Raw genomic sequence first — 27689 nt, forward strand, 5'->3', positions numbered from 1 at the left:
AAAAATTTTCATAGTGTTTTCTGCCAGCAAATAAATTGATGCCTATAACAATTGATTTTTTTTTTTTTTTTACCTTTGGCGAATTCATAATCAATTATTATTTTCTAACGATTGTAGTAAGTTTTATTACATGTTTCTATAGCAAGTAAGTTTTGTTATTTGATGATTATGGTATATTTTTCATAAAAATATTTGTGACAATTTACGTGCCTCTTTGTGAAGTCTGTCAGAAACAAGATCGACTTATGAAGGAAAAATAACTCTTAAAAAATGAGGACATTCTGAAATATAAAATCAAAATTAAGAATTGCCTTAATTTGGAAAGATTTTTTTCCCCAAGGATAAAATAATAGAAGCACAGTATATGAACATATAATGTGCTTTGATTCTAGCCAATGTTATTTGTTCTTTAAACAAATTTAGGGTTTATATTTAATTATTCACTGTTTTATTCCTATTATAATTTTTATTTACTTTTTTTTACTACTACTTTTTGAAATTTAAAGTTTCTATTAACACTGACACTTTACTATGCCATAAAATACTTTTTTTTAAAAATAGAATTCATTCCTTTCTGTCTTTTATCAATGCTCTCAGTATTTACATGTTGAATTATAAAAAAAAAAAAAGTAAAATAACTTTAACTCATTGGGTGACAATGATCTTCTAAACCGTATAGAATTTAATATAATATGGGAACCATTAATAACATAATAGGTTAGATTATCTCCACTTATATAAAAGGCACTTTGGCTGTGTATGTGTCCATTCCCTATGGACTCTGAAATGGCTGGGTCGATTTTTCAAAAATATTACACAATGTACTGAGAATGTTCTAAGATAGGTTTTGTATTAGACTGCCTCCAATAAGTATTGAAAATCGATAATCAAAAAATCTGGGTAAGATCTGATTTTGACACAATTTAACAAACCTTTATACAGTTTAACATCACAAATGCATTTGAGAAGTTTTACCACTGCACAAGCAGAAGTGTTTGGCATTTTACTATGCTATAAAATAGTGTGTTCTCTAATAAGATGGGGGTGTTCAAAATGAATGTTTTTAGAGCACAATTGAACCATGATAGTTGACTTGTATTTTAAACTTTAATCATTATATAAAAATAATTTTATAAAAACAGTAATTTCTCTACAGTGCAATGTAGACTACAATATATTGTGGATTAAGTCACTATGGGGAGGCATGTGAAACTTCTTCCTGGTACACTGTGGTGGATCCCTTACTAGAGCGGGCAATCAATAGATTAGATTGAAAAATGGGCAATTTCGTTGATTTTAATGACAATAAAAGTATTATAGGTGTGAAACATTTGTTGATCCTCATTCAATCCCTGGCAATGTTGGGTTTCCTTGTTAGTCATATATATAATTTTTTTTTTTTTTTTTTGTGTGTAATGATATCATATTTAAAACCCTTTTTTCTATTTCGTTAAAAAGAAAATACAACTTTCTTATATATGGGTTGTGGAATTGCATTCACCTGCAAAAGGTCTAGCTAATTTGCATATTTTTTAAGCATTTATTTTAATTAATTCCCTATTAGTTTTTTTCGGTTTTCCTGTGGGATGATCATCTTTAGTTAATTATTACATGTAATTATATTCATGCAGATATTCTACATGATTTAAACTTGCATAGTATTTGCTTAAAAAGGTTATAGTAAACACCAACTTCTTTATATATATATATATATATATATATATATATATATATATATATTTGTGTGCATATATATATATATATATATATATATATATATATTTGTGTGCATATATATATATTTGTTAAAAAATTTGGCCTACCAAACTCCTCTGTCAATTTTTGGTCTACAGACATGATGTTTTATATATTACTAGCTGTACCCTACCATGCATTGCTGTGGCTCAATTTGGTGTAATGGAAAAGTCTAATAAAAAGAGAAAATGTATGTTTCTTATATTCTTAGTACAGCAATCCACTCCAAAAAGTCAACAAAAAAAAAAAAAAGGCGAAAATGTAAAAAAAATAAATAGTACTCTTGCAGAATTGGATCCGGATCCTCGGGAGTTTCCGTCCAGCATGGCTTGAACTCTATCAACAATCAGTGGATTAAGCTGAATGTTGCTAAAATGTTGAACCGCTAAATCGAGTTTATTTTGTTTTTTGTATTAAAAAATGTGAGTTTTTAATTAGTATTTGGGTGAGGGAGGGGGGGGGGTTACAATACACAGATTCGAAAAAGTTGTCCGAAAACAAATAAATGAAAGCAAATGGAAGGTAATTTACGTTTCTACCTAATGGGCTGATATTTTAGTGTTTTTATTAAAAACACTAAAAAATTATCCAGTTTGGTAGAAAAGTAACTTATCTTGCCTGTGATAATATTTGTGATACATGTGTTTATGGACAACATTTTTGAATGTATGTGTACAGTAATACAAACCCAATATCTTGCTTTATGTTTAAATTTTGTGAAACAACGTGGTTAATTTAAAGTAAAATTTAATCCCATGATCACATTTCCAATAATTATGTGATTTTATTTTACCCACTTTAAGTTTGTAAAACATGTAAAGAAAACCTTCTGTTCGATACCGATGTTGACTTTTAAGATTCCTATTAGAGGATATTTGTACAACTAAACGTCAAATCTGCCAAAAACTTATGTATTTCACCTAACAATTTCTTTAATAAAGAAAAAGCATTGATATTTTCACATACTTTCAATAAGTTTTCTTACGGTAAACAAAACAATGGAAGATAATTTCTTTAATCAAGAAAAAGACATTCCTATTTTCGCATACTTTCAATTTTGTTCCAAAAGTTTTCTTATGGTAAAAAAACAAAGCAAAAACAAAACAATCGAATCATAATCGGACGTTAATCACGTGGTGTTTTTTTTAAATTTTTAATTTAAACAGTGAACAAACGTACAACTTAGAAGAAATGGGAAAAACAGAAAACATTATTCAGGGTAGAAGTTGATAGATGGAAAAAAAAAAATGACCCTTCAATTCGCTTAAATGAGATTTCACCTAACAATTTCTATAATAAAGAAAGAGCAGTCATATTTTCTCATATAAAAATGTCTGTAAAAAAAAAAGGAAACAAAAGTGTACTTTCAATTTTGTGAAAAAAGTTTTCCTATGATTCCCAAAAAATCCAAAAGAAAACAATCGCGGACCTTAATCGTGAGTTTTATTTATTTATTTACTTTTTGTTTTTCAAGTTAGATGCAAGTAATTTCACGATATCTTTGCGTTGTAATAATAAAGTGTAAATAATAAATTGTGTTTGTTTGATAATAAATTTTTAGTTGAAAGCACTAATAAATAAAGCTCATAGTTAGTTTCCTCGATTAGAGTCGTCAAATTGTGGTGGATACATTGAAATAACTATCAGAAGTAAAAACCGAATAGTGTGTGTGTTACGGTAAAAGAAAATGCAAAACAAAACAATCGAATCTTAATCGGACCTTAATCGCGTTTTTTTTTTTTTTTTTTTTTTTTTTCTTAATTTTTTTTTTTTATGGGATAAACAGAAAGCATGAATCAGGAAAAAAGCTGATGGATGTGTTTTGAAAAGCAGAAAAAGAAAAAAAAATAGAAAAAATAGCATAAATAATCTTTACGATTCCAAACCAGTGTTTCTTCATACTGTCTCCTGTGAACAGATCCGCAGCGGTGTAAGTGGGTGCGGAGATAGGAGGAATTTATTAGAGAGAAAAGATTTTACAACTTCCATTGATTCTAACCGATTTTGGCCGTGAACTCTCACCAGAAAAAATATAGGAATCCACGATTGAGGAAGTGTAACGGTAATAGGCTTATAACACACCTCAGATAGTATGCTGCAGTTTGTGCATATTACATTTGCATGAAATGTCTTGATTTTCAATCCAATCAGAGAGGAAAAAATGAGTTCATTTTATATATAGAGAGATAGGATATTCAAACCTGCAATACTTTATATTTGGGTTTTAGCTGGGGGAAAATCTGTGCAAAAGTTTGAAAATTAAAAAAAAATGGAATTTGCCAGGTGATGGTTGAACGACATTACAAATATGCATTCATAACATCATAGCTTTAATTTTTAGCCTTGTAACAAACATGTCTTCATAGCTCAGGTATTAACGTCAAAGGAAAAAGTAAATCTTAAGCTAAATGTTTTGGTTTTGATTCTCAGTGCTGCCGCATGAGTCATTTTTTTTTTATTAACTTTTTAAATCATTACTATATATTGGGTCCAATATAATAAATACAAAATCTGCATTAATCAAAATAGCATATTTAAGCATATTTTATGACCAGGCAATGCCGGGTAGTCTGCTTGTGTGTGTGTGTGTATATATATATATATATATATATATATATAGTAATAATCATAAACTATAGTAATAAGCAGTAAAACTACACATTTAAAACAAGAATAGGTTTAAGGCTCCTAAAATTCATTCTAAAATCATTTACAAGGAACCTTGGTGCAATGGATAAAGTGCTAAGTTAATCAGTTCTAAGTGACACTCTTCTGGAGGGTGTTCAATTTTCAGTGCAGGTAATATTAAAATTACAATTAAGACTTGTACCTGGTCATAGCTAATGGAACAAGAGCAAACTACCTCCCGCGGATTAAATAAAAGGCTCTGTTTGATATTTTATACAGATTTCTGAGTTTGACAAGACACACCTGAAGAAGATTGGAGATTATAACAGTCGAAACGTTGTGAGAATAATCTCCAAGATGAGATCAGTAATCTGAATAATCCAAATAATATAATTATGACTCGGTTCTGAAGAAGTTTTTTGAGTAACAAAGATAACATGTTAATTCGTTATGTTGTGTTCATTTATTGTATTTATTTACTATATTTCGCCAGATTTTATGCAAATTATTTGTTCTTTTTCATTTTTCTTTTCATGCTTTTATTTTGTAGTCTTGAATAAAATTCTCCATTTTTATTTTTTTTTTATTTTTCAGGTGCAAGAAAGGTGAACTGTTTGATTACCTCACTCAGGTTGTTACACTGTCAGAGAAAAGAACAAGGTAATTCTTACCTTATTCCCCCCCTGCCCCCGCATCTCTCACTCCCTGCCATAACTTTCTATTCTTCTTTTATTCTCACTCAGACTATGAAACCTGTCGCATGTTCAGAAGTACAATACTAACATTTAGTCTCGCTCGTTGACTGCCAGACGAATTTGAACAACATAATTAAGAAGGAAAGTTGTGATGTTATCTAGTCATTAAATGCCGAAAAACATGTTTATTTTATTTCCACCTTGTGACTCGGCTTTTTTTTTTCTTTTCCTCATTTATTGTTTATTTTGCACCTCCCACCTCTTCAATGATACAAGATTCATAAATAAAAAAAAGTTGAAAATATCTCATTTTGCGGACCAGTGTATTGGATGGATAGTGAAACCCCAATTTTTGAGTGCAGAGTTTTGAAGACTCTTTTTAAGGTTCAAGTTCAGGAGCAGTCTTCTAGAAAGATAGTTTTAGAGAAACATTTTTGATGGAAATTGTTTTTAGGTTTATACCTAAATGGGAGAGAGCTGATTCAAGGATTCCGTTTAATCTCAAGAAACAATGGATATTCCCTGTAAGGGTAGCTGCGCATGTAATTGTGAGGCAAGAGTTGCACAATCTTCAGCCACACCTCTCCTGAATCGGCACGGCTTGAGTCCAGTGGAAAGCAGAAGTGCTAGACAATTGAAAACAATGCCAAGATAAGCGAAGAGCACAGACAACACCTGGAATTCCCAAAAGTGTCACCCATTTTAGTACTGACCAGGCTCAATGTTGCTCTCAACAGGAAAGAGCTAGAGAAATGTTATATGATAAATATAAACAAAATAACGAGATCAAAAGCACAAAAGAGATATTTTATCTGTTTAAAGTAAAAGTTTACATAGATACAAAACATGAAATAGTTGTTTGTATTTTGAAGAACAAGAGGAATCATTTCGTTGTGATATCAAAGAAGTCTGAGTCGATAATTTAAGGTCCATGAATTATCCACAAGTTTTAAAAATTGCAATCAAGACTCAATTATTCAAATTACATTTGATTGATAAAAGTCAATGTTCATTTTTCATAGTAATAAGTCCAATGAAAAATGTTAGGAGTATTAAAATAAGTTTATACATTTGCTTTTGATGAGCAGACGGCATTCTGAAGAGTTACTGAATTGTGTGTATGTCTGTGCGTTAGTGTCAGTGTGTGTCAATTGATAAATGTATTATTTTAGCTTTCCCATCACTGACAGGGGCGAGGAAAGCTGGGGGCCAAGTAGTTTTTAGCTTTCTTGACAATTTTTGCCCAAACTTTTTGTGAAGGAAAAAAAATATGGCTTTTTATGCATTCAAGGTGAATGAAAACGACAAATTTTATAAATTGAGATAAATGCGTCTGATTGGCTTAGAATGTTTTTATTTGTTTTTATTAATTTAGGTAAGTGTATGCGCAGAGTTGCATGTGCAGAAACCATTTTAAGCATTTTGATTGTGGACAGCGAAGTATAAATATTACCACTTGCTACAAGATTATGCCTTAGCTACTGAGGTGTAACTTCATACTTCCGGGAGGGTGGTGGTGGTGGTGGTAATACCTGTTGTTTTGTTATGGTTTTTATTAATGAATCACAGTTTATGAAAGCTTAACAAAACAGCAGTCAAAGTTCAGCGTTATTAGGATGGATAGATTGACAACTGAATGATGATGAATACTTAAAAAATTTTTTTTTTTTTTTTTTTTTTTTTTTTTTTACATTATTGCCAAAGCCAAAAGCAACTCGAGGGTAAGGGTTAATGAGATTGTAAGTTGAATGATGAACATCATAATGAGATGTCTGGAAACTGTGTGAGAGGAGCAGAATTTAATTATTTAAGAAAGTATTGGTTAACATTGGATCTGAAGAGGACTATTACTGCACTCAGCGAAAAAGCAGTTAAAAAGTCAGAAATTAAGGATAGAGTTGTAGTACCTGCCATCTAAAGTTTTTATTGGGTCACCACAAGGATAACTGTTAATGATATGGAATGATGATCATCCAAAAGATGAAAAATACTTTGGGACTACTAACATTGAACTGTATTTGATTACTTATGCTGTGGTTTATGACAAGAATTTATTAAAATATGAAGATAATCAAGTTGTAATCAGTAAGGAAACAGTCTCATGGTAATGTGTTCCACAAATAAGTTATTATTAGAGACTATTTATTTAAAAAAATATAATCCTAGAAAACAAATTAATCTTCAAACTAATCAGTGCTGCTGGGATTTACATTGCGAGTGAAACAGTCACATCTGTGAGTGATTTTTCAATTGGTGACTAGAAATAATAAAGCCCTTGTCTTTTGGCGATTGTTTGTTTCAACTTTGCTTGTTTTATTAAAAATTATTTAATCAATAAAAGGTTTAATAGAACATTATACTCTTTTTTTAAAGGAAGTCTGTTTAAAAATGCCTGAAGAAATTTGAATGTTTGAATCTTCAAATTTAAACATAAAATTTGGCACATATTTAAAATTTCACTTATTTGAAAAATGATACAGGAAAATCTTTATGATGTATTATTTGTCACGGAACAAAGATATTATATTCTAAAAAAATATGTGGGTTTGGGTATTAACTTTTCTATTTGGTTAGTGAACAAAAATATTTAGTTGTCAAAAGTCAACTAAAGATAAATTTGTCTATAGAGCTCTGTGCTGGCATTGATTTTGAACCAACCAAAAAATGACTTTGGCTGATGGTGAACAACCGAGAAAAGCCAAATCAAAACCAAACAGCATAAAAATCAAAACTGGGCTGATTTCAAGATAAAAAATTAACGAAAAATATTCACCATATGTTTTTTTTTGTTTTTTTTTTATGACTATTTTTTTAACAAAGAAAATGAATACATTAAAATATTTTACAAGAAAGTTAAGTGTTCATTTAAAAATTTATTTATTTATTTTTTTTTTTACAATAAATTCTTTTTTCTTATTTTTAAAACATATTCAATGCAACATTGATTTTTACCTTTTGGTTATTGGTATAGTGTTTGAAATAGACAAAACCCAATTAGGTTAAGGTTAGTTTAAGATTAGGGTTAAAAAAAATCTCTTTTTGTCCAGTTCATTTAGCAGATCTCTGCCTGCCAGCAATGTTGTAATTTTTTATAGAAGTTCAGACAAAAGATGAAACCACTTTATGTAAGGAGCTAAAAAAATATTCTTTCAGGTCAAAAACTACCCATAGATTCTGACCCAGAACTCTACTTCTTGAGCTTTCTGATTGGTTAGACGCTTTGACATCTTCTGGATGTTTATGTAAACGCCCAGAAGATGCTGAACAAAAATGCCTGTTTTGTCTGATTCACAATTTACGTTAGTACCAACTAATCCTAAACCAAACTTATGTATGATTTTGCCATAAAATGACCCAACAGCGACCAAGATGCCACTCAACAACCAACCAATCCTTCCTTTTGCTTTTTAGCAAGTGAATTCAGGAAATTGCTCATTTAGTTGTTATTTGTTTAATAATACATGACAATTTCTATCTGCTGTGATTGTTCTTTTTAAGTTTGGGAGCAGATCAGCCATTATATGAAGAAGTCCGATTGGAGATGTGTTTTTAATTCTATATAATTTTCAGTCTACAATGTGATTAAAAGAAAAAATGTTGATATTAACCTTGTCAGAAATGTTGAAACTTACTCTATGCCCCAATCACCCTGGACAGTAAAACCAAATGAATTTGACAGTATGGTTATCTCTTTCGATATAAAGTTAGTTATGTGCACAAATCTTGGCCTTCGGGCCAGGATCAAAGTGTAGTATCTGTTCTGCAGATGCTGCACTTAAGATAATTTGTACCAGTCAATGCAGGGGAAACCCTCTATACTGAGACAATTATTATTTTTGGTCACAACCAGAGTGCCCCCTTTTTACCCTACTTTTAGGGGAGCTGGTTTTCCCACACATTAAAAATGGCCTAATTTGCTTTTGTGGGGAAGCAAATAAATACAATAAAGTTAGTTATGAAGCAAATAAATACAATAAAGTTAGTTATGTGGATATGTTCATATTATATTTCTATGTACAGGATTCAATCCTTAATTAATAACTGATCATTATGAATTTTGAAACCAGTTGCTAAGCATAAGGGTTGTAATGTGCGCTATATTTAGTTTCATTTAGTTAGCTTTTTGTGAAAATTCAGGTATTTCCAATTTGAGGAGGAATTTTAATATTAGATATTAATTAATAAATATTTCTGACATTTCAGTTTCTTCTGTGTATTTTTAAAGGGATTTAAATATTTCAGATTTTCATTGAATTTGATCTATTATACACCAATTATGATTCCCTACATTTTAATTTCTTAGGACCCTTAAATTTGAGACATTTTTCAGAATCAAAATGAAGTTATGGATTTTGATCAAAATTAGAATCATTTTAAACATTAGATTCAATATCATCATATCTTGCTTCTAATCATTGTAAGGAGACATAATGGTGCAAAATTGTTTTGTTCACAAATATAATTTTATCTTTCCATATATATACAACTTATTCTATAATACAATAGTACATTAATCCTCCACTCTATAATAAAGGGCAATGTATGTATGTGGTGGTGTGTGTGTATATGTATGTGTGTGTGTATATATATATATATATATATATATATATATATATATATATATATATTGTTTTTAAAATATAATTATCCACTGACACGTGTTTCATCTACGACTCCTCAGAGTGGCTGAATCTAGTGAGATTCGAAATCGGGACCCCACGGTAATGAGCCTGACCTCTTTATCCGCTGGTCCATCTCACCAACTGTTTGGATATATTGCGATTTATTTAGATGTTATTTGTTTTTGCGAAACATTTTTGAATGAATTCAATTATTTACGAAAGTGCATTTTTACCTAAATGCGAGTTGGGAATAATTTTCCCTTTAACCAATTTGGTACCCCCACATGGGGAGCGGTATATATATTGTTTTTAAAATATAATTATCCACTGGCACGTGACAATATATATACCGCTCTCCATGTAGGGGTACCAAATTGGTTAAAGGGAAAATTATCCCCAACTCGCATTTAGGTAAGAATGCACTTTTGTAAATAATTGAATTCATTCAAAAATGTATCACAAAAACAAATAACATAAAGATATATATATCACATCACACAATAGTTTTTGACTGACAAATAGGAAAGGGACAATAGCAAGTCAGAGTCCCCTCACTCACTCTATTGTCAATATACTGATTTGTTCATACTGATTTGATTTTTTTTCTTTTGTCTTTTTCTTTTTTATATCTTGTGTATTTAATATTTTTTTATATATTTTAACATTTGGCCTCATTTTTTTTTTTTTTTTTTTTTTTTTAATATCTAGCTGCCCCCTCGCCCTTCCAATAATCAGAGGAAGAAAATTCAATATACATAAGTACAAAAATACACTTATGGCAAGTTAGCTACACAGAAACGTTTAATTCCTCGGAGAAATCATCAGACTAATTGGTCTATTAAGCTCTACTCGTGTATTGAGCAGTTGAAATAAATATACATAATGTATCATGCTGAAAATGATGGAAAAACTTATACCTATCCAGTGTTCACACTAATATACATTAATATTTTTCTTTTTTCTTTGTTTTAAACTTTCCGGACATTTCCTTTCTTTTCTACTTCACTAATTGAAATATTATTTTATTAGTCCTCGCATGAAAGAGCAGGGCACAAAATGTTTTAAATAATAATAATAGAATAACAATAACAAAGACTTTCACTGGTGAGGACTACTATTGACTGTAACCAGTTATACAGTCCTTTTGAAATTTTCATCTCTATTTTTCTCGTTATGTACTGAATATTTGTTAATGAAACCTATATGAAATATGTTCCTTATTAAATTTTAAAGATTTTCTATTCTGAAGTTTAAAAAAATTTAATCTGAATAAGTTATTTTAAAGTTTTTGTTAAAAAAATTCAGATTATTTCATTATTCAGACCTGTATTACAAAGAGGGAGTTGCAAAAAATGAGTTGTGGTGTGAGGAGAAATACAAACTGAAATAGAGAGAAGGAGAGTTTTAAAGTATAATCTTAAAAAGATAAGATACAAGTTAGAAAAGCATTTCATCCAAGGCATGAAAATTGTTAAACAAAATGTTTTTACTATAGGCTTTAAAAATAAAGGTACAAGATTCAATTTGAAATTTATTTATCTTCAAAGTGCACTTTTATAAATTTTACAAAGTAAGGTATAAAAATCTAACTTAAATTGAATCAAAAAATTACCTTGGATTTATTTTATGTAATGTACATTTTGTTGCAATTTAAAAACATTATCTTTCATCTAGCAATTAATGATATAGATATAAAATTTTCAATGATTTTTTTTTTTTAAAGTGCAACAGAATGTACATTACATAAAATAAATCCAAGGTAATTTTTTGATTCAATTTAAATTAGATTTTTATACCTTACTTTGTAAAATGTATAAAAGTGCACTTTGAAGATAAATAAATTTCAAATTGAATTTTGTACCTTTATTTTTAAAGCCTATAGTAAAAACATTTTGTTTAACAATTTTCATGCCTTGGATGAAATGCTTTTCTAACTTGTATGAATATTAGTTCAAAAACACTGGCGAAGCATAATTTTTTTTTTTTTTTTTTTTTGACGTAGTGTATTCACTAGTTTTCAAAGAATATTTTATGGAATAAAACCGTATGGATAACATTTTTGAACATTCTCCACATGAAAATGTCGAATCAAATTGAAACTTACCAATGTAAGGACTCTGAACTGCTGTTCAGTTGTCAGAACAATTGTTTTATTGATGATTCAAAGAATTTTTTTTTTTTTTTTTCAAATAACAAAAATCTTTGTGACTGTCAAAAAAAAAAAAATTCTTTTTCTTACAATATTTAACATTTTATTTTGTGTTTTTCATTACAGAATAATAATGCGACAGTTACTTGAAGCTGTGAAATTCATTCACGGAAAAAACATTGTTCACAGAGATTTGAAAGTAAGTAATGGTTTACTAATATGAAGTGTAATGAGACTGGTTTAAAAAAAAAATTTTTTTTGTGCTTAACAGCTAGGGGTACAGGTGAAAATCACAATTCCCAATAAAAACTCTTTAATTTGTATATCAGACAAAAATAGGTATCTACACCAATAATTAGGAAAAATTATTACATACAATTTTAATTAGAAATAAGATTAGTTTTATATTTTGCTGATTTGCTATTCGTTATTATCTCCCCCTGCTCTTATCAATGAGATTGGCAAAATATGATTAAACTGATTTTAATTCATAATTGAAATTCTCAATTTTTTCTAAATTTTGGTACAGATACTTATTTTTGCTCGATGCCTAAGTTCATCAAAAGCTTTTCCTGTTAATTTATTTGGAGCAGCAGTTTTCAATGTGGTTTTTACCTGTGCCCTTAACTGTATAAGCACCCATCATTTTTTTTATTTAAAAAAATTTTTTTTTAATGTTGACAACACTTGTTAAAATCTACTGATCAGTATTGATTATAATCACAAATAAAAATATTCAGTTCCACTGAATAATCAATGATTATTTCAGTATTTGTTAAAATAGTATACTTTCAGTGATCGGCAATAAATATTTTAGATGCTTATGTAAACCTGAAATTACAAAGTAATTTCAGAATTGTCTTTTAGATCATCTGATGATTGCTTGGGTGAGAACATGAACCATTGGTTGTGATCAATTTAAGACAAAAATGTATAATGCTCTATCTGAAAAGATATTGAGCATTGTTGATAAGTGCAAATCTATAATTTTTTTTACACACACATGCATATATGTGTGTTCTTTTATATGTATGTATATATGTGTATATAGATATATATGTGTGTGTATTTATATATACACGCAGTAGCAGGTCGCCCACATTTGCTTAGTCTTAAAATATGCTTAAATATTATTTTAATTCATGCAGATTTTATATTTATTATTATAGAACCAATTCTCTATCGATTATTATATCGTACCTAATATATGTGATTTTGAAAAGTAACAAAAAAAAAAATGACTTGTGTGCCATCAGTTAGAATCTGAACCAAAACATATAGCTCTCCGGCCTTATCTGTTAGCATATGACCTAAATTCATATATATATTAAAAATTGCAAAAAAAATAATGTTGTTTAACATATAACTTTTAAATAGTGCTTGCACATACCCCCCCCCCCCCCCCGAGTATAATCGACTGACGTTAGGCCATGGTCAATGTTTTTTTTTTTTTTTTTTTTTTCTTTTTTTCCAGTTTTGACCTCTTAGGAGCTATTTTAAAAAGCAAATTCAGAGAGGCGTTTGGTAGAGACTTCTTACACATACACACACACACACACACACAGTCACTTATATATATATGTGTGTGTGTGTGTGTGTATGGGTATTTGGAGATGTATGTTGAGCAAAAAAAAAAAAGTGGTAAATTTTTTTAACTTTGACCCTTTAACATTTATTGTTTTGGGCTCAAATCAAGTTATTAAGTTAGATCCATGTCCAATGAACCTATATCTAAAATTTGAAGTGTTTAGACTGAAAATTGTCAGAGGAGTTTGGTAGAGTTCTCAAAGGTGAAATCGTTGAACTTTGACCCCTTAATCACCAAATTTCTGTCCGAAAACCGATCACATCGATTTTCCCAAATCTCAGTACCCTGTATATCAAATTTCGAGTCTGTAGACTTAAAATTGACAGCTATTGCGTAGGGAAATGTACACACAGATACACACACAGACTGACAGACACTTTCACTTTTATAGATATATACTAGCATTTCAGCCCAGCGTTGCCCGGATGTGTATGTTGAGCAAAAAAAAAAAAAAAAAAAAAAGTAGTAGTAGGAAGGCAGGCTTGAACCTGTACCGCAAAGGAGGAAAAGAACGGGGTAAAACCTAACGTTTATGCTGTTACGACCACCGCCAAACCGGAAGCGACATTTTTTAAAATTAAGGCTAGACAATCTAAAGGAGAGGATAACTTTAAAAAATATTGGCAAAAAAAGTTACCCCCCCCCAGAAAAGTGCCTAGTTGAAGGGGAAGATATTAATGTTTTTAGCCAATTTTTCGATATTTGTCGTATGAAAGTTCGAATTTTAAAACGATACTGATGAAAAAGCTTGCCCTATCCCTGAATACCCTTTATGTAAAATTTCAAATATTTAGACCAGAAATTGTCTAAGTAATTTGGAAGAGACCGCAGAGGTCAATTTTTTAACTTTGACCCCTGTTATGACCCCTTAAAATTTATTGTTTTGGGCTCAAATTAAGTTATTAAGTTCGATCCATGTCCAAGGAACCGATATCTAAAATTTCAAGTGCATAGACCCAAAATTATCGGAGGAGTTTGGTAGAGATCTCAAAGGTCAAATTGTTGAACTTTGACCCCTTAGTCGCTAAATTTCTGGCCAAAAACCGATCACATTGATTTTCCCAAATCTCAGTACTCTGTATATCAAATTTTGAGTCTGTAGACTAAAAATTGACAGTTATTGCGTAGGGAAATGTACACACACACACACACAGACATGTTCACTTATATATATAGATATATATATAGATATATATCCTTATTGGAATGGCAAAATTTTAAAATAATGAAGAAGAAATGGACCATATTCAGATATTTAATCAGCTAAAATATGAATAAAATAAACAGATGGGGAAACAGGGAAAATTATAGATTATAAATATATAATTGAGTAAAATAAAAAAAGTGAATCACGAAAAATGATAAAACCTGAAGCGCTTTTCATCAGATCACTTTTTCAAGGATATATGTCTGGAAAAAAAAAAATTATTTTTGTAGAAATACTAGTTATCAAAAGGGATAGGAGTGAAAGAAAAAAAAAAATGAGATAAAAATAAATAAAAACTTAAACGGTACGTGTGTCTCCCCCCCAATCCCCAAACCCACTTTTACTGGACTTTACCTCAGTTGATTCTGAAATTGATAACATTAAAAGGATTTTTATTATGAATGGATACCCATCTCCATTGGTCAACAAAGTTATCAACAAGAAAATTTAATCCTTTTTTGAGTGACCTAAATATGGTCCATCTAGACTTTCAGTATACCTCGTTACCTTATATTGGACGTGAAGACCAATGTATTGAGGATAAGATTTCCTCTCTCGTCGCTTCTAACTTTGGTGCTCTATCCCTCTGAATTGCTTTTTCTACAAACCCGCCTTTCGCAAGGATGTTTTGCCTATCTCACAGGTGAGTAATATTGTTTACAAATTTCAATCTTGGTGTAGTGCCGTCTATATAGACAAGACTACCCAGCATCTTCAGGTTCGAATGACCCAACATGTATTTTGTTCCATCCGGGATCCTCAGCCTACTTCGGGGGTTCCCAATTGGTTCAACACCTGGTGGACAAAAAGTATTGTGGTTCTGCATTTTCTTTGGAGTGTTTTCCTGTTTTAGATAGACGACACACTAAGTTCCATCTGTCTGTCCTCAATGCCATTGCCATCAGTTTAACCCCCCCCCCTAATTTGTGCAAGGCAGAGAAACCTTTGGTTACAGTTGGAACTATTTGGGGAGGACACATTCGGTTTAAGTTTTTATTTTATTTTTTTGTTCCTATCCCTATTGCTAACTAGTATTTTTACAAATATATATATATATATATATATATATTTTTTTTTAATTTATTTATTTTTTTTTTTCAGACATATATCCTTGAAAAAGTGATCTGATAAAAAGTGCTTTGGGTTTTATTATATTTCATGATTCTCTTTTAATTGACTTATATATATCTGTGTGCTAGAACATTTTCATCTTAAATTCTATGCACTTCTGCAGAATATAGAAACTATGCATAAATAGAATGCAACATAAAAGTGAAATGAAATCAATCCTCTAATAAGAAACCATAAAAAGTGAAAAAGTAATTAATGTTTTTCAAAGGAATGTGCAAGTTAGTTAACCTTCATGTAGTCACTCGCATATCCATGACTGAGTATATTGAAAAGTTTGTTTTAATAAATTTTAAATAGAAAAAGTAAGTTTTTAGTATCAATGTCAAAGTGAGAAAACAACTTAATTTTATAGGTGTGTGCGCGTGTAATATATATATATATTTATATTATATTATATATATAGTTTAACCCAGATATAAGAGACTTATCAGGGCCCTACACCTCTCTAATACCCAAGTTACACTGTGCAATAACACAGGCTCTAATTTGTTACCAGAGAAAATCTCTTATATCCATTTTGCTTATATTAGGGTCTCTTATATCCGGGTTACACTGTATATATAGATATCACTTTATAAGGAACAGGCATTCATATTGTTGCTCATTTTTTAGATGTTAGGCTTTTAGTAACAACTTGTGTATAACTGTTTCAGTCCAATGTTCATTAATTATAATTTTTCACAACTGGGTAATCTCATCAGCACATGGAAAAACTAATGCTTTTAAGTTTATACATTTTATGAACAGGATTCCCTTATTAACATGGCAGGTATTCTTTTTTTTTATCCACAAAATATATGTAATGCATCAAGCAAACATTATCAACATTTTATAATAAAGTACACTTGCTTTTTGCATCTCCTTAACGTCTGGGTCCTGGATATGACCTTAAACTATATCCAGTGGTGAGGCCCCAGCTTGCGGGCTTTGGGAAGTGTGGAGCCACCCTTTGATTACTATTGCTCTCAGGTTCACTCTGACCCGGAGTGGTAGTACCTGTTAGGGTCTCGACTGTGGGTTAAATAGAAACTGATTTCAAAACAACAAATATATTCTATTAAAAATGTTTTCTTCAAAATCTTTGGATTTGGCATTAAATAACCCGAAAAGGGTTGATATGCCGTAAAACAAAAACAACCAACCAACCTTAACGTCTGTATGAGTAGTGATCTATTTCTTTGCTTTTTTTTTGACCATGCTTCATTTTATTTTTACAACTTCCGGTAGTCACAGAGTCTAATGTCAAGTTTGCAGCAGCTTTTTATAATTCAGTGTCAAACAACCAACATAATTTTTCATTAATCAAATTTAAATATTATCATTTAATTTTTACCAACATGCATGTTTTATTTTCAAATTTAAAACTACAATAATTATTTTATACAACATCGCTAAATTTTGTTTACAGTTTGCGATAGTAGTCACAAAGTGTAATGTAAGTTTTGCAGCAGCTTTATATAATTCAATTTTCAAACTGCCAACATTATTATCCATTACTCCAATTTCAATATTATTTATTTAAATTTAACCAACACTTTTTATTTTAAAATTTTTTTAGATTTAAACACTAACCATTTTAAGCATATACACAGGCAGCAAAAAAAAGTCAGCGTTTGTAATTAAAAAAAAAAAAAAAACTGCAAATTTAAGCTTAATTTAATGTAACTGTTCAAACAAACTATACCTCATTTGATTGGCCTTTTGTTCTTCTATAATTTTACCTGTTCATATTTGACTTTTAATTTAAATATTCTAGTGTTCACGTCAATTCAAAAAATAACTTCAAATTGAAAGAAAGTCTGCACAATGGAAAATTGTTATTCAAACGTAACTTTAGGACATTAATGCGACATAAATAGAACAGGAATACAATGAACTAGTTAATATTTAGTAGCATAGCACTTCTGCTATTTGACAGCCTGAAATCTTTTGGGAATTCCTTGAATTAGACTGCAGCAATACTCCGGGGAAAGGGCATCCCACTTTTTTTTAATTTATGTCCAAAGTTCTTCAAATTTGAAATTTTATCATTGTGTAGCTGTTGCTTGATGTAATGCTGTATGTTTTCGATTGAGGTCTGGAGATTGTGCAGGCCAATCCAAACATGGAATATCATGCTCTTTCAGGAACTTCTTGAAATTGCCAGCTGTGTGAATGGGAGCATTATCCTGCATGAAGATGGGATTATCATCCAAATTCCAACCAAAGTAGGGTAGAAAATGCTCAGTCAACATATTAAATATTGCAAACAAACTATAGGCCCCGGACCCTTGGTACTAATAATGCTCCACACCAAAACTAAACCTCCACCACCTTGCAGCGTTGAAACTGAGCACCTAGAATTAAATTCTTTGTCTTTCCTCTGATGGACATACTGCCTACCATACTGAACTTGCTTTCGTTGCTGAAAAGCACTCTTCATTGCATCTGATGAAGACCAGATGGCGCTTTCTGTTCTTTATAGAAATCATTGGCTTGCGTCTTGCAACATATCCTTGCAAATTAAATTCCTTTAATCTGTTCTTGACAGTAGAAAGAGAGCACTTTTTAACAAGAATGCACTGTTGTTGGATTTGGGGGAGGCCGTTTCAAATCTGTTTCTTAGGCTGCGGATCTTGATAGCATTGTCTTCCCTATGAGAAGTAACTCTAGTATGACAAGATTTAGGGGCATCACGAACACTGCTGGTGTTTTGGAGCTTTTGCACAGTCTTTCGTACTGTTTTCTCATCACATTTCAATCTGTTGCCGACTTCTCGATTGGATAAACCAGAAAGGTGGAGATTAATGAGCTCCTAACGATCACTAAGAGAAAGTCATGGCATATGGACTAAATGTTACGTTGTATAACTTGGAACAACAACAATTACGATTAGAGATGCTTTGTTGTCTGTTGGTGGATATTTTAAACTGATTTAGGGGCGATAATTTAAGCTGGTTTTAAGCAAATTTTGTTGCTGCAGACTTTCTTTTTGTCTCCTTAATTTGAAGTTATTTTTTGAATTGACGTGAACACTAGAATATTTAAATTAAAAGTCAAATATGAACAGGTAAAATTATAGAGGAATAAAAAGCGAATCAAATGAGGTATAGGTTGTTTAAACAGTTACATTAAATTTAGCTTAAATTTGCAGTTTTTGAAAAAATTACGAGTGCGGGCTTTCTTTTTGCTGGCACTGTATTTATTTTTCCCAACATTGCAATAGTTTATTCACATTTTGCAATGGTAGTCAAGGTTTTCTGTAAGGTGCACATCAGTTTTTATAATATGATTTCAAACTTCCAACATTTTTTGCCATTAATCAAATTTCAACATTATTATTTAATTAATTTTATCATCATCAGATTTTTTTTTTTTTCTAAGCATATGTGTTATCAGTGTGAGCCTTGTCAGAAAAGTTTTACATTTTGCAATGTTTAGACTTCTGGTTTTTATTACAGACTATCATTTGACACAGTATTATCTAGTTGAAGCTTTAATTTTCAATGTTTTTATTGTAAACTTGTAACTAGATATTTATTTTGTAAAGTTTATTTTTATTTTCGTTTATTAATAATAATTATTAATTACTTAAGGCTTATATTATAATGTGTTTACTGTGATTATGTCAAGGTTTACTATACATATTCCAAACTATCAATCGTAAACATTGGTTAGATAAAGTGTAGTAATCATTAATTCAGATTAGTTCAACAGAACTTACTAATATATATTATTGCCTATGTTTATTTCATACAGTTTTTTTTTTTAATTTTAAATTCAAGTTCAATTTCTGTATTGCATTATTCCACTTGTTTTTTTTTTATAGTGCTCACCTTTTATACAGTTAGATTAAAGGGATGCATTAAATTTTTTATGTGTTGCAATAAAATTTTATTTTATTTTAACCCTCATCATTTGTACTGAATATATCTATAATATACTATTCTACTATTTTTCTCGTATATGTAATCACTGCTTACACAAACTGCTACTCTTTGCATAGCTTTTCATCAGTGAGTAGACTAATATTATTGTTTTCTTATTTCTACTGGTATTTAACTATAATAATAGCCCCCCCTTTACCCAATTTACCTGTTAAATACTATTTATTTGATCATCTTTATCCTACCACATTTATTTACTAATAATTTTAACTAGCAGAACCTGTGGAAATTCCATGATAGTTGAACATTTTTAAACACAAAATGAATAAAAGTGAAATAAAACAAATAATGATGAATTTAAAACCTTTTGTTACCAGTTTTTTTGTTTTTTTTTTACTCTTTAAAGCTAAAAAGAATTGATTTAAAAAAATGTTCTTTTTTTCAATGAAAAGTCAACACAACACATTGTTTTGCTTTGGTTTCTGAATAATTATTTTATATAAATTATAAAGGAACAGATGTCAATTCACTTGCACATATTTATTTAATTTTAAAAAGAAACTATATTAAAAAAAAACCAACCTTGTCTCCTCAACATGCTTTTTTTTTTTTTTTTTTTTATAAAATAAAATAGCCAATTTGAAACCGTAAACAGACAGCCATGTTTTTTGAAAATTTTTTGAGAGGAAATGGTTTTAATGATTTTTAACTGATAAAGAGCGACTATAAAGAGAGGTAATGCGTTTCTCATTAATTAATGTTTGTGATGCTTTTTCGCGACACCAGATGTCAGACAAGTAAATTAATATTTAGAAGATTTATTGAACTATTCATGATTTCATGATGTATTTTCATTATCATCATGTATTCCCTTGGATATTTACTTGATTCATAATCCTTAATTGCATTATGTCATATATTCTATGATCATGCTTTATAGTATATTCTCGGTGTACCCATTGTGTGTGTGTGTGTGTATACATATGTATGTTAGGTTGGTGCAAAAATATTTTGATGTTCAATTTCAAGTCAAAAAACATTTTTGCACCAACCTTATATATCCCCAAAACTTCTGGCCTTGATGGAGGAGAGACTAAAACTTGCTGCTATGGTTTCAAATGATCTGAAATGATGGCAAGGGGATAGTTGATTCTAGATATTTCTCTTTTGTTATATCTCCTCCCTTTTGGAAATAGGGTACGATTATAAATATCTCCAGTATCAAATAATCCTTATACACTGTGAAATTTACTTTATGTATGAAAACTAAAGAGGAGAGATATAACATATGAGAAATATTTGGAATCAAGTCTCCCCTTGCTGTTATTTCAAGTCATTTGAAACTATAGCAGCAAATTTTTGTGTCCCCTCCATCAAGGCCAGAGGTTTTGGGGAAATATCAGATATTCTGTAATTCATATGTAAAACTAGGAAAATAAATGACTGTGATTTAAACATTTTATAGCAGTAAAAAAGTGCCAAAAGTAGGCTCTGGATGATCCCTTATTGTGCGACCTTAAGAACAAATGTCATATAGCCCACTACACAATTCAGATTATTACTTTTCCAGCAAGCCTTTATTTATTAAATTATGATCAGTAGTTACTGAGATTTGCAACTTATAAAATTGCCAAAAAGGATTGTATGTGTGTGTGTATTTATAGCCAAATTGAATATTGAAATGCTCATATTTTTGGTTCTATGAAACAAAACTACATGAAAATTTGCAGGCTTTTTAAAGATACTAGTCTATGGTTAAAATTTTATGACAATTGGAAAAAAAGAGCCTATATTTTCAAACCAATAAAACATGCCCAAATTTTCCTACATTTGTATATATAGTGTCCTGCAGGCCAGCTTCAGTTTTGCTGTTTCGGTTGTCTTTCCTGTGACCTTTGCCAGGCCACTAATATATAAAATCAAAATTAAAAAATAAAATCTCTGGAATCCCACTCCGGGAATTGTTTTATTTGTTTTTTTTTTTTTTAACATTTTAGAGGACGTTACTATGAACTAGCTGAAGTTGGGTTTTTAATTCGTCCACTTATCATTTTAAATAATTTTTTTGATTGTTATATCTTTAAAATTTTTTAATTTTTCACTTATTTTTACATTTTATTTCTTTTTATTTTTTAAATATTTTATTACCTCCTTATCACATATGCTTAATGTCTTCCATATAGTACAAGGTTTTTTATTCTTTTTCTTTTCTTAATTATATCTTAAATTATGCATTTCCTTCATTTCCAGCTAAAGGTTGTCACCAGTTATTATCTCTATATTTTATATAGTGCTAGTTTTTCTTCTCTTCTGATGAAAAGAATTTAGTTTTGAAAGGGTTCTTTCACCCTTATTTTCATTCTTTATTGATCTGATATTGTAATAACGGTACATGCAAACTTTTTTCTCCATCTTTCAGTTAATAATATATATATATTATGTATGGCATATTTCATTAAATAGACGTTTTTTTGTCTATTAATTCTATTTTCGATCCTTTTCACTTCCAAATAAGTTTTCACTTCTAGCAGGAACTGGCTGATGTAATCACCATATTTATCATAAGTCAGTACTTTCCAATCCTTCAGGATTCATTGTTAGGGATAAATTAATCTAACTGGTTTTGAACAATTTATAAAGTTATATATATATATATATTTTTTTCTTCATTGGTTAATTATTTTATCCTTTTTTTTTTTTCATCCTTTTTTTTTCCATTGGTTAAAATAATTAGCATCCTCAAAATGTTTGAAAAGCTATTAAAATAAATAACTCTACAAACACTTCAAGATGTTATTACTATTGCTGAAGTTTATTTTATTAATAGTTGTTTTCATTATTTTTTATTTATTTATTTATTTTTTTTAAAGAGTTTATTAATAATGCTTCTAGCATTTCAAGTTTCCGTTTATTATTGGTTTGTTCAAGTTCTCAACTAAAAATTTCCTAAATTGGGACAGAGGACAGGATGTTGGTTAGTCAAGTGGTTATATAAATAAAATGTATATCTCTAGAAACTGGATAAGAAGGTGTGGAATGATCATGGATTCACTATTAACACCGAAGTATAAGTATGGCATGTGTTGTCACAGTGTTCCTGTATGCTGCAGAAATTTGGACAACCCACCAGACACATCAAGGTTCTAGAACACTTCTATGTTAAGTGCTTGAGAAGAATTTTAAATATCAAACGGAAAATGCACACACTGGACACAGGTGCTAGAAAAAGCACTGTACCCGAGCCTTGAATCCATGATTATCACTGCACAGTTGCACTAGGTGGGTCACCTCGTACATATCCATGATCGTCGCCTGCCAAAGTGACTCTTCTATAGAGAACTTGCAAGTGGTAAGCATTTACAACAAGCCCAGAAAGTGCTACAAGGATGACCTCAAAAGCAATCTGAAGGATACAAATATTGATGTCAATACCTGGAAAGCAACTGCTGTTGATCGAGGTGTTTAGCAGGAATTGGTAAAGACTGGTTGTGGTTCTCTTCATGTCAAGAGGATGAAGTGTGCAAAGCTGAAAAGAGCACTTAGGAAAGGAACCTAGAGAATTTGCCATGTGACCATGTAAATTGGATCTGAAACATTGTGACATGTGTTTTGAAGGCAGGGTATGTAAACCACATGAAATCTTACTTGAAAGATCATCATCCAGTATTGTGCAATGACCTCATAGCACAGTGTGTGTTATATGCAGTAAGATATGCTGAACTGAAAAAAAAAACTATGGTTGTGCACAAAGACAGTATTCTGCCTCCGGATTCAATCAACCCTTTTAAGACTTTGACTTTTGTGTGTCATGTTTGTCATCATCCTTGTAAATCAGTTGCTGGCCTTCAAAGTGATGCCACCGTTCAGTCTCGAAAGACAAAGGATACCCCCTGTAGGGGCGGCTGTGTGTTTGTGTGGCAAATTGACACTGTTAGAGTCCAGTGGCAAGAAGAAGTTCAGGATGACTGGAAACAATGCCGAGATAAGCAGAGAGCACATACAGCACCTGGAAATCCCAAATAGTCACCCATTTAGTACTGACCAAGTTCAATGTTGCTTAACTTTGTGTGTCGACGTGATTATGCCACCTGAGGTCATAAGGGACGATTTGATGCAGAACATTAAACTTGAGACGGCAATCATCTGTAGAGATGAATCTGCATATGTATCTATCTCTCTCTATATATGTGTATGTATGTATGTATATATTTATATCGATCAATACCTGTGTTCAGTCTCAGGAGACAATGTATACCAACTGCAAGGGAAGTGGCATATGTAATTGTGAGGCAAAGGTTGCATAATCTCCAACCACACCTTTCCTTAATCGACACTGTTTGAGTCCAGTGGCAAGGAGAGGTTTAGGATGACTGGACACAATGCCAAGATAAGCCGAGAGCACATACAACACCTAGAAGTCCCAAAAAAGGTTCAATGTTGCTTAACTTCAATGATCTAATGGGAATCAGTGTGTCAACATGATTGTTGTGTATGTACATATATATGTACATGTATGTATATATATGTGTGCTTGTTTATACGTATGTTTATATATTTGTGTGTGTGTGTATGCATGTGTATATATTCAACCCATAGGTCACCATCAATTAACATGGGAATTAAAACAGCTACATTCCAATGATCAAGATTTTACTGCTCATCTTTTCAGAATGGAAATCTGACATTAGTTTTACAATCCCGGATATTTCATCTATGAACACCCCAGTAACCAAGAAGTTCTCCTTCAGAAAAAATACATAGCCAGGCAGCAAAAACAAACACTCCTTAATACTTCCTGCCAAAAAAAAACAAACAAAAAAACCTCTCATTGATTACATTTTTCTACCAAAGATAAACATAGAAAGTTATGTTCTATTATCATGGTAAACAATCACAAATTCAATTCCAAGCTGAATTGTTTGTTTACATCTCATTAATATTATTTTTACAAAAAAGTTTTAGAAATTTTAATTTAAAAAGTAAATTTAGAAAAAAAAAAAAATTTTTATGGCTGCAAAATCAAGTCGATTGGTTTAGCTAAAGAAATTCAGAACTGTGTGTATTGTTGATATTGCGCAATATGAATAAAGATAAAAAAAAATTGCTGACATGATATAAAGTAGTGAAGAAAATCCCCCCTTCTCTTTAAAAAAAAATTTTTTTTTAATTTGTTTTTTTTTTTAAATTTTATTTTTTTTTGTCAGTAACATTTTTTTTTTTTTTTTTTTTAGCCAGAAAATATTCTTCTTGATGATGACATGAATGTGAAACTGACAGATTTTGGTTTGGCAACCATGCTTGAAGAAGATCAAGAACTTACAGGTATGATAGACACACAAATTACTCTCTCTCTCTCCCTATCTTTCCACCGTCATTCCTTCTTTCACTTTTCCTCTCCAACTCTTTCTATTTATTCTAATCAATATGTCTGACTCTTCACTGTACCTCCCTTCCCCTCCCCCCATTTCAAGCTATAATGGCAACCAATGAAATTAGTCAGTAGAATAAAAATCGTGTTAGATTTTGTATTCACTTGTGTACTGTAAACACTGGTACAGTTTGTGACAAATGTATTCTGTCGGCATCGTCTGGCTATTTATGTAAACAGTCAAGGATCCTAAATGAAAACAAACCGATATTAAAATAAGGTGATTCTATCAAGTAGGGGAAAAATAATTAAACCTTATTTAAAGCTAGAAAAACTGCATGTAAAATTTTATGACAAACAAAATATAATGAAACAACTGTTATTTATTTATTTTATTTATTTATTTTATTTATTATTATTTTTTTTTTTTTTTAGAGAAAGCTATGGTTTGTTTGATTAATTTTGTTTACATTTTTTAGTATTGCTCCATCCATCTTGTAATGACCAGGCATAATATTGTTTAACTTTGGTTGTTTAACAAGAACTGGTGTATCAATGTGATTTATGTTGTATCATTGCATGTTGAGTATCATTTATTAAAGAACATCCAGTTATGAAACCTTCTAACTCAACGATGTACGAAATAACAGCTTTGTCATCAATCATTTATAATTGATTTTATCATTTGTCATCAAAATATTCATGAAAAGTGTAGGTGTGCCATCAAAATATTCATGAAAAGTGTAGGTGTGCCATCAAAATATTCATGAAAAGTGGAGGTGTGCCATCAAAATATTCATGAAAAGTGTAGGTGTGTCATCAAAATATTCATGAAAAGTGTAGGTGTGCCATCAAAATATTCATGAAAAGTGTTGGTGTGCCATCAAAATATTCATGAAAAGTGTAGGTGTGCCATCAAAATATTCATGAAAAGTGTAGGTGTGCCATCAAAATATTCATGAAAAGTGTAGGTGTGCCATCAAAATATTCATGAAAAGTGTAAGTGTGCCATCAAAATATTCATGAAAAGTGTAAGTGTGCCATCAAAATATTCATGAAAAGTGTAGGTGTGCCATCAAAATATTCATGAAAAGTGTAGGTGTGCCATCAAAATATTCATGAAAAGTGTAGGTGTGCCATCAAAATATTCATGAAAAGTGTAGGTGTGCCATCAAAATATTCATGAAAAGTGTAGGTGTGCCATCAAAATATTCATGAAAAGTGTAGGTGTGCCATCAAAATATTCATGAAAAGTGTAGGTGTGCCATCAAAATATTCATGAAAAGTGTAGGTGTGCCATCAAAATATTCATGAAAAGTGTAGGTGTGCCATCAAAATATTCATGAAAAGTGTAGGTGTGTCATCAAAATATTCATGAAAAGTGTAGGTGTGTCATCAAAATATTCATGAAAAGTGTAGGTGTGTCATCAAAATATTCATGAAAAGTGTAGGTGTGCCATCAAAATATTCATGAAAAGTGTAGGTGTGCCATCAAAATATTCATGAAAAGTGTAGGTGTGCCATCAAAATATTCATGAAAAGTGTAGGTGTGCCATCAAAATATTCATGAAAAGTGTAAGTGTGCCATCCAAATATTCATGAAAAGTGTAGGTGTGCCATCAAAATATTCATGAAAAGTGTAGGTGTGTCATCAAAATATTCATGAAAAGTGTAGGTGTGTCATCAAAATATTCATGAAAAGTGTAGGTGTGCCATCAAAATATTCATGAAAAGTGTAGGTGTGCCATCAAAATATTCATGAAAAGTGTAGGTGTGCCATCAAAATATTCATGAAAAGTGTAGGTGTGCCATCAAAATATTCATGAAAAGTGTAGGTGTGCCATCAAAATATTCATGAAAAGTGTAGGTGTGCCATCAAAATATTCATGAAAAGTGTAAGTGTGCCATCAAAATATTCATGAAAAGTGTAAGTGTGCCATCAAAATATTCATGAAAAGTGTAAGTGTGCCATCAAAATATTCATGAAAAGTGTAGGTGTGCCATCAAAATATTCATGAAAAGTGTAGGTGTGCCATCAAAATATTCATGAAAAGTGTAGGTGTGCCATCAAAATATTCATGAAAAGTGTAGGTGTGCCATCAAAATATTCATGAAAAGTGTAAGTGTGCCATCAAAATATTCATGAAAAGTGTAAGTGTGCCATCAAAATATTCATGAAAAGTGTAGGTGTGCCATCAAAATATTCATGAAAAGTGTAGGTGTGCCATCAAAATATTCATGAAAAGTGTAGGTGTGCCATCAAAATATTCATGAAAAGTGTAGGTGTTCCATCAAAATATTCATGAAAAGTGTAGGTGTGCCATCAAAATATTCATGAAAAGTGTAAGTGTGCCATCAAAATATTCATGAAAAGTGTAAGTGTGCCATCAAAATATTCATGAAAAGTGTAAGTGTGCCATCAAAATATTCATGAAAAGTGTAGGTGTGCCATCAAAATATTCATGAAAAGTGTAAGTGTGCCATCAAAATATTCATGAAAAGTGTAAGTGTGCCATCAAAATATTCATGAAAAGTGTAGGTGTGCCATCAAAATATTCATGAAAAGTGTAGGTGTGCCATCAAAATATTCATGAAAAGTGTAGGTGTGCCATCAAAATATTCATGAAAAGTGTAAGTGTGCCATCAAAATATTCATGAAAAGTGTAAGTGTGCCATCAAA

The 27689-nt window shown here is 30.6% G+C and overlaps 1 protein-coding gene across 4 annotated transcripts in view; it reads left to right on the forward strand.

Moving 5' to 3' along the window:
* Positions 1-27689, forward strand: part of LOC145255759 (phosphorylase b kinase gamma catalytic chain, skeletal muscle/heart isoform-like) — a 150316-nt gene that overhangs the window by 96779 nt on the left and 25848 nt on the right. For all 4 annotated transcript variants that reach the window (XM_080114416.1, XM_080114415.1, XM_080114412.1 and 1 more), the window contains exons 5-7: positions 4978-5043; positions 11976-12048; positions 24873-24963. In XM_080114416.1, the coding sequence (XP_079970542.1) occupies positions 4978-5043; positions 11976-12048; positions 24873-24963 (230 nt within the window). The remainder of the gene's footprint in view (positions 1-4977; positions 5044-11975; positions 12049-24872; positions 24964-27689) is intronic.

This window comes from Euprymna scolopes, chromosome 31, assembly GCF_053919585.1.
Source record: "Euprymna scolopes isolate OS-2025 chromosome 31, ASM5391958v1, whole genome shotgun sequence".
In the NCBI taxonomy this organism is placed as follows: Eukaryota; Metazoa; Mollusca; class Cephalopoda; order Sepiida; family Sepiolidae; genus Euprymna; species Euprymna scolopes.